This window comes from Anoplopoma fimbria, chromosome 1, assembly GCF_027596085.1.
Source record: "Anoplopoma fimbria isolate UVic2021 breed Golden Eagle Sablefish chromosome 1, Afim_UVic_2022, whole genome shotgun sequence".
NCBI lineage: Eukaryota > Metazoa > Chordata > Actinopteri > Perciformes > Anoplopomatidae > Anoplopoma > Anoplopoma fimbria.
In genome coordinates this window covers 1,472,791-1,482,051 of record NC_072449.1, presented here as the reverse complement: position 1 = coordinate 1,482,051, position 9,261 = coordinate 1,472,791, and the positions used below count along the sequence as shown (strand labels likewise).

Here is a 9,261-nt window from a genome sequence, read left to right as displayed (position 1 = left end):
TTGTTGTTGTTGTTGTTGTTGTTGTTGTTGTTGTTGTTGTTGTTGTCGTCCATGAACTTAGGGCAGCTCAGATCCTTTACTTTATGTGACCCGAGCTCTATCTACGGTTTTCTGCAAATGTCTCTGCTGCGGGACTAATAAAGGATTATCTTATCTTATTGCAAATGTTTCAAGAATCTCTAATTATAATAAGACTAATGATAATGTCCTACAGAGAAAGTCATAGAAACTAATTCCAAAACTAATTCGTTTATATTCTTTAAAGACTAAAACAGCTAAACACTAAGCTGTCACTCTTTTTTTGGTGTGGTGGGTGCTTTTTATTTTATTATATTTCTGTAGTAAAAACATGTATAAACCACTTCCAAAAATGGTGGTTTAAGTGGTTTAAAAAACATAAACGTTTTTGTCATTTGCTTTACTATTTAAAACTACTCAGGAGAAAGTTTTGGGTCTTTATGGATCATCTGTTCCTGGGGAAGAGTGTGGCACACCAGGAGTTCTATAAACACACTGAATGAGAACTTGGAGAAACGAGGTACAAATTTAAATTCAATTCAATTCAGTTTATTTTGTATAGCCCAGAATCACAAATTACAAATTTGCCTCAGAGGGCTTTACAATCTGTGCACATGCGACATCCTCTGTCCTTCCCTCACATCCTCTGTCCTTACACCCTCACATCCTCTGTCCTTACACCCTCACATCCTCTGTCCTTACACCCTCACATCCTCTGTCCTTACACCCTCACATCCTCTGTCCTTCCCTCACATCGGCACAGGAAAAACTCCCCTAAAAACCCCTTTAACAGGGAGAAAAAAGGAAGAAACCTCTGGGAGAACGACAGAGGAGGGATCCTTCTCCAGGATGGACAGAATGCAATAGATGTCATGTGTACAGAATGAACAGCATAACAGAGATACAACACATTCAATGTATATGACATAAATGATTCATATAATAAGACTACTTATAATAACAGCAGCAATTATTATAGTAGAATTATAATTATGAAAATAGGGATAGTAATGTGATTAATAATAATAATGGAAGTAGCAGTGGGTGTCAGTCGGCTCACAGCAGGAGGCACGACTACGGTCCAGGTACCACAACGATTCATGGAAACCTGCAGAGCGAGAAAGCAAAAAGGGCTTCAGGGTGGAAGCAAAGCTAAAATGCTTAAAGGTGCTAATTCAGAGTATTTCTGTTGTATTTCTGTTGCCTCCACACGGCTCTCAACATGGCGACGGCTAAGCCAGCGGCTAGCAGCTAATGGGGGCAGCAGCACTAACAGTGAAAACAACGGCAACAGTGCTGACAGAGCTAACAGTGTTTACCTGACGGGGAAACGGAGGGTGGTGCTATCCTACACTACGATCGGGGCGTTATCAACATTTTGTATTGATTCATTCTGTATCGGACAGATTCTGCTGTTAGTGAAGGATATATTCTCTGCCAATTGGCCCCTCGTGTCCTTCTCCTGCAGAGTTACTCAGACCTTTAGAGGCTCACAAGTTTATATCTACTATCAAGTTCTGCAGGAGGATTAAAATGAAACCACAGAGATTCAAAAGATAATTTGTTGTTTAGATTATTAATAGTTTGTCCATCCAGCCGTTATCAACTGGCTTTTAAATTATGGTTGCTATAACACCATGATATCTGGCATTATAAGATTAACAACATTGGTAATTCTGTTGCTGTGTAGCAACAAGGCTGTAAAGCCTTGTATAATTGTGTATATAATCCTGCGGGCTTAATAATAATGCTATTCTTCTTATTCTCCATCTTCCGTACAAAGGTTTGGTGCGTATCTCCTCCTACAGCGTTGCCAGCGCATGCGTCAAAATACATCAAATTGTGCTGCCTGATCGGGAATCGTGTGCTATGACTTTTCTCAGAGATTCACCCAGCGGTTTCCACGGGAACCGGGAAAAACGGCGAGAAATTTCCCCATAGAGATGAATGCGTTTTGGCCATGGAGAGAGCTTAAAAACACTCAACTTTGGGCCCAGACTGACTCGTCATACTTCAACGTAGAACAATTATTTGAAGTTTAAAACGTGAACAAAACTCTGGATTATATTGGGCCAAATGGGCATTTTGATAGCTAGCACAGATTTCATGACATCAGAGTTTAAGTTTCAGGAAAATTTAAGCCTTTTTCAGATTTTATAATGGGTGTGTATTGGATGGAATGTTCAGACCTAGAGCACGTGATGTCATAGTTAGAGTGAGAGGAGCTGTAAAATCTTCTGTAATTTTTCCAAACAACTTGATCCTATCAATTTCCACTCTTCATAAACCATTTTGTGGAAAAAAAAGTAGGAAATAATGTGCTTGTCGTAGACATGTGTCTATGGACTTCAACAGTCTTACACATTTGACTCCATGTGCCTGAAAGCAACATGAACTCCAACCAACTGCTCCATTAGACTCCATGCTAAATCTGACGTCAATTTCTCAAAGAAAGCAGATAGTTACAGTTTTCTAATCTGCTCTGAAATTCACATTTTTTTAAACAACAAATATAAAAAAGTACATCTCTGCGTTCGTCAGAGTCTTATCTCTCTGATTATATCAATATGTTGTCCATTGGAATCATGGTTTTACGATTGGGGGCAGGAGTTTGACAGCTAGTTTTGGTCAAAATCCTTTTTGAATTATTCTGCCTCTCCACCCTGGTGCTCCAATCACATGAACCTCAAATGTACCTCAAATGAACTCCAAACTAACTCTGCAACAGATCAACAATGAGGTGGTCACTCTATGCATCCTCACAGGTGTCTGTGCAGAAACTCTGACTCCTGGAGTAGCAGTCTGGTTGTAGTTATTAATGTGACCCCAGTGCTGCTGTAACAACAACACTCAAGACCTCGAGGTACGTAGCGATATCTTCACTAACTTAATAATTAAACATTTATACTTGTGTAAACATGCACTGTGGAATAGACAGAACATACATTCCTGTTCCTGAAACTGTTTAGACAAGTCCTGACATATTGTTCTGTGTTTGTGGATTGTGGATTGTTTTGGTGATTTTGCCGTCGCCATCTTTATGGAGACTAGCTGCAGAGGTCTAGGGACTAGCTGTAGATGTCTGGGGACTAGCTGCAGAGCTTTGGGGACTACCTGAAGAGGTCTAGGGACTACCTGAAGAGGTCTAGGGACTAGCTGAAGACGTTTGGGACTAGCTGTAGAGGTTTTGGGACCAGCTGCTGAGGTTTGGGACTAGCTGTAGAGGTCTGGGGACTAGCTGAAGACGTTTGGGACTAGCTGTAGAGGTTTTGGGACCAGCTGCTGAGGTTTGGGACTAGCTGTAGAGGTCTGGGACTAGCTGTAGAGGTTTGGGACTAGCTGTAGAGGTCTGGGACTAGCTGTAGAGGTTTGGGACTAGCTGTAGAGGTCTGGGGACTAGCTGTAGAGGTCTGGGGACTAGCTGTAGAGGTTTGGGACTAGCTGTAGAGGTCTAGGGACGAGCTGTAGAGGTCTGGGGACGAGCTGTAGAGGTTTGTAGAGGTTTGTGACTAGCTGTAGAGGTCTGGGGACTAGCTGTAGAGGTCTAGGGACTAGCTGTAGAGGTCTAGGGACTAGCTACAGAAGAGGCGTATTTAATAAATCTCTAACCGGTGATCTGTTGTGATGACTCTGAATTAGTTTCAGCGTTTCCACCAGTTTTCATCTTCGCTCTGGTTCTCCTGCTGAGTGTGACGTTGTCCATCGCCGGCATCTATTCCTCCTGTAAGGTGCGGTTTCACGGTTTCATTTGACTAATGTTACATCAAAGTCTCCATATGTTCAGCTAGGTGAGTGATTCTGTGCTGTTGTGTGTCTCCAGGCCACCAGGGGGCAGCGCTCAGAGAGACACAGGGACACTGAAGGGTTATAATCTTGCTGTTTTATGAAGACTTTTTTTTTTTTTTTTTTAAACGTACGTACAATCCTAAATTCTCCTCGAGACACTGCAGAGGGTTTGGAAAGACATCACGTTCTTTCATTGCCACCGAACAGATATCAGAATCACACCTCTTCATGTTGGAACTGGTCCAGAAAGTAGACCTCTGATAAGTTGGTATGAAGTCCTAAACTTTGTGTTTTTAGTCCTAAAAAGGTAGTTAATATCATTAACATTCCCTACAGGACATTTACAGAAATAATAAAACTGCATTGCTTTAAAGCTAGAATAAATATAAATACTTCACGACCTGAGGGGTCAGAACAAAATAATCTCTGGTGTTGTGGTTTATATTTCCTGTGACTAAGGTTATCGCTGAAGTTCCTCATCACGTATTGAATATGTTTCTCTTTATTATTTGTAACAAACGCTGGAGTCTGAGCTGAAGGAGTTTCTGGTGAACCTGCATGATTTCACCAGAATAATGTTATAGCTTTACATTCATGTCTTTATTACTTTAAAGTGTAGCTTGTGAAGTACATTTTTTAGACCAGCTGCAAAGTTGCCCACAGGGAAGTCAACTTTAAAATGGATCATTTTTGAATCGTTTGGTTTGTTAGACTGAGAAATCTGTTTTCCAGCTATTTGTTTTCTTCTTTTAGCAGCAGATGTTCTGAAAACTGACTGACAGCTAAATTTAATGTGATTCAGATTTTGGTCCTTGTGTCATTTTCATCAATCTTCACTAAAACATTCAGATGAGAAAAAAGTTGCATGAATTTAAAAAAGAAAAGCTGGCATTTAAAATGTATTTTACATATAACAAAACTGTAGACGTGTCTGATGTTTTAATAAAGATCTCAGGCTGCTGACAAAATATTACAAAATACATTTGTAGAGACAGATTGGTCTCAGATCAATAAACAAACTTCCTGTCCAGGAGATGAAGCTCCTTTCTTTCATGTGTGTCAGTCTGACTGATGGCGTTGAAATGTCCCACACTCTGACCGCGCCACAAACGCCCCTCAGTCTTGTCCTTTCTTTCTCTTCTTCTTTATCTTCTTCTGCAGCTCCTCCTCTTCGTCCTCCTCTGTTGTTGTTGTTTTCCTCTTCGTCTTCTCCTCCACCCGCTCCATGGTCTCCCACACCTCGTCGTCCTCCCCCTCGTCTTCCTCCTTCACCCCCTCAGACCCCCCTCCCCCCAGCCGTCCCCCATCCGCCGTCCAGGTCTCTGCTGGCGAGCAGGAGGCAGTTGAGTCTGGACTTGAGGTAGACTTTGTGCTGCAGCTTGCGGTCCTCCAGGCTGTGGATGCGGAGGAAGCGGTCCAGGCCGCAGGACGCCACCAGAGGACGGGTGGGGTGGCACTGCAGCGCCCGCACGCCGCCCGCCAGCCCCTTCAGAACACCGCGGACCACGCCTTTCCTCAGGTCCAGCAGGGCCATCTGCCCGTGGGTGTTCCCCACCACCACCGTGTTGCCGCCGGCGGGCAGGGACAGGGCGGTGAGCGGGTGCTCGCCGTACTCGAACTCCAGGACCGGACGCCGCTGAGAGGAGGAGGGATCGAACACGTGGACCTGAGGGGGAGACATCAACGTTAAAGCTGCAGTCTTTAAACCATTAAAGACACGCAGTCAGGCAGCCGTGGTGCATTCAATGACTCTTCTTCTCTGCAGTTAACAAGATGTACTCTGATTATAGTTGAATCAATAAAGCCTGATTTTAACAACATTTACATTACAGACGTCAACAAACCTTTAAAGTTTTAGAAAACTTTACTTTAGTTCTTCATAAAAACCTGACAGCAGGTTCCTGTCCGGGGTTTTATTTAAACACTTTTGATGACGTTTTATTTACACAATCGGATGCATACTGAATTATAAAGTACATGTTAAAGATCACTGGTCAATAGGCTGCAAATGTGCCCACAAAAGATGTCAACTTTAAACTGTAGTTCATCCTGTAAGACCAGGACATGTTTACAGCTAATTCTTCACTTTATAGCAAAAGCTGCTCTTTGACTTTAAAAACATACTGAGTGCATTATTTCTTGACGTTTGTCAAGTCAATTTTAAGAGAACAGCAGGTCTCTGTGTGTTTGATATTCACAGACCGTCCTTTAATATTGATGTATTGGTCTCATTAGATCATAAGTCAACTTTAAGTTGTTTTAATGTAGTTTGTCCTGTAACACCAGCAGATGTTTGTTTGTTTCCTGCTGCTGTCAGGCTGCACAACCAGCTCTGCTCCCAGCAGACCACATGACACAAATACACTAATACTCTGTGCAACACAATAGTTATAATAGTTTCTGTCTGTATATATAATATTTCAGTTACTGTGGATTCTTTACTGTTTTTTATTGCTCATTTGTTTATAATACTTATTTTGATCTTGTATGTCTCTTGTTTGCACTGTCCTCTCTGCTGCTGTAATCCTGTAAATGTCCCCGCTGCGGGACTAATAAAGGATTACCTTATCTTATCAGATCAGGGATAAGTCTACTTTAAGTTGTTTTAATGCAGTTTGTCCTCATAAAGCATTATCTTATCTTATCTTATTAGATCAGGGATAAGTCTACTTTAAGTTGTTTTAATGTTGCTTGTCCTCATAAAGTTGTTTTACATTATCTTATCTTATCAGATCAGGGATAAGTCTACTTTAAGTTGGACCTTTATGAACTGTAGCTTGTCCTCATAAAGCATTATCTTATCTTATCTTATCAGATCAGGGATAAGTCTACTTTAAGTTGTTTTAATGCAGCTTGTCCCAATAAAGCATTATCTTATCTTATCTTATCAGATCAGGGATAAGTCTATCTTTAAGTTGGATAAGTCCTTTATAATGCAGTTTGTCCTCATAAAGCATCATCTTATCTTATCTTATCAGATCTTCTACTTTAAGTTGTTTTAATGCAGGTGCATTCTTCCTTCCTCACCTGGTGGTAACCTGTGCAGGTGACCATCTTGTCGGTCTCGGGGATGAAGGCCATGTCTTTGACCCAGTGCGGCCGCCGTAGGTCCAGCCAGTCGTCCCGCAGGTTCTTGGCGGTGAACAGGGGTCCGTCGGGCCGCTGCAGGTCCCAGATCTTCAGGCCGTTGTCCTTCCCGCCGGTGGCGACCCTGTGCGGGTCTGCGGGGCTCTGCCGCATCCTGCTCACGTGCTTCCCCGCATGCAGCTCCGTCACGGGCTCGGCGCTGCCCTCCCGCCACACCCGCAGCGTCCCGCAGGCCCCGCAGGTGAGCAGCGCGGAGCCGGGCAGCGCCGCCAGCCCGCTGAAGCCTCCGTCCTCCGGGGCCCCGCAGCGCCGCGCGTCCGTGAACGCACCCTTCTCGGTGCTGAAGGTCTTCACGGTCCCGTCCACCGAGCCCACCAGCAGCTCGCTCTCCGCCGGGTCTCCCCAGCTCAGCACCCGCACCTCCTGGTCGCGGCTCAGGTGGCTGGTGTTGCAGAAGTTGAAGGCCTGTTTGCGGGCCAGGCTGACCCCCTTCAGGATGCCGGTCTCCGAGCCGAGCCACACGGAGCACAGCCGGCTGGACTCCCCCATCAAGCCGGGGAAAAGCACCGAAAACCGGACTCGAGACTGATTCAGCGGCTCCGGGTCCTGGTCCGACAGAAACACGTGTGTGTGTCTGCGAAGGAAGCGTCGCGCGTTGATGACGTCACTGCGCTGGCCGAGTCCTGTTGAAACTTTATTGAACACGACAAACAGTAAATGAAACAGATTTTATTGATTATTGTTTTTCATTTAACTAAAGATGAATAAATAAAACAGAGTTTACAACTCCAACCATGTTTTATTGATTATTGTTATTTATCATATTATTATTATTATTATTTTTATTTAACAAAAGATAAATAAATAAAACAATAACAAAGAGCCAGAATATATATATATCTATATATATATATATATATATATATATATATATATATATATATATATATATATATATATATATATATATAGATATATAGATATATATATATATATAGATATATATAGATATAAATATTATAAAACGTACAAATATAAGCGTCGCGTGTTAATGACGTCACTGCGCTGGCCGAGTCCTGTTAAAACTTTATTGAACACGACAAAAAGTAAATAAAACAGATTTTATTGATTATTGTTTTTCATTTAACAAAAGATGAATAAATAAAACAACAACACAAGATTATTATTCGATTCAAATGTTATAAAACGAAAAAAAAGTGTTTTGGAACTATACTATACTGCAAATAAACTTTTAAAATTAACTTTATTGAACACGACAAAAAGTAAATAAAACAGTGTTAACGACACCAATCATGTTTTATTGATTATTATTATTTATCATGATATTATTTATTTATTTTATTTTTTAATTTAACTAAAGATAAATAAATAAAACAATAACAAAGAGCCAGAATATATATATATAAATATTATAAAACATACAAATATAAAGTGTTTTGGAACCTTTTTGTTTTGTTAAATTTACATTTATTGATAAAAACATTTGAAAACATTAAAATCTAATTTATTTTAAGTCCTTTTCCCGTAATAATAATTTGTAAAGATATGATCAATAAGATAAGATAATCACCAGTATTATTACGGAGAGAGCAGTTTGTGTTGATCCTTTTTCATTAAATTAAATGAAACAAATCCTCTTGACATACTGGTGTGAAGTTTCTTTAATTAATTAATTAAAAAAGTAATAAAAGTTGGATATATTGATATATGTGTGTCACACTAATCACATCAACATGTCATTTAATAGAATGTCTCTACACTGCCCTCTGGTGGACACTGATGGTAGCTACATCTCCTAATATGTAATTACACACTGCACTGTGGACACCAGAGTGTAACTACATCTCCTAATGTAATTACGCACTGTGGCCACAGGAGGCCCTCTGGTGGACACAGAGTGTAACTACATCTCATAATGTAATTACACATTGTGGCCACAGGAGGCCCTCTGGTGGACACAGAGTGTAACTACATCTCATAATATGTAATTACGCACTGTGGCCACAGGAGGGCGCTGGAGACACGTGATTATAAATGGCTCCAATGAAATGAACCACATCAAATGTAAAGTAAAGGCAGGCACAATGGAGCACTAATATGTATGATTTAAACTATATATATTGAATTGTATTATATTTATTTATTCTCTGAGAGTTCTTTAATGTGTGTTCCAGTTGTAGTTGTACTATAACACAGCAAAACTTCTACGGCAAACTGGTGTGGTTATAATTGATGCATTTTTGTTTTGACAAGATGGACATGAATTTATGCGGAATTTCTTTAAAAAACGAGATTTGAATTTTAAGTGGACCCTTTTAAATACAGAACAAAATCATGAGAAAACAAGTT

The 9,261-nt window shown here is 40.9% G+C and overlaps 1 protein-coding gene across 1 annotated transcript; it reads right to left on the bottom strand.

Moving 5' to 3' along the window:
* Positions 1–4,323: 4,323 nt before the first annotated feature.
* On the bottom strand, positions 4,324–7,598 carry wdr74 (WD repeat domain 74). The gene is given in 3 exon segments (XM_054599933.1): positions 4,324–5,092; positions 5,094–5,470; positions 6,832–7,598. Coding segments are annotated over 3 exon segments (1,158 nt in total). The 5' UTR covers positions 7,441–7,598; the 3' UTR covers positions 4,324–4,920.
* Between the last annotated feature and the right edge of the window lie 1,663 nt (positions 7,599–9,261).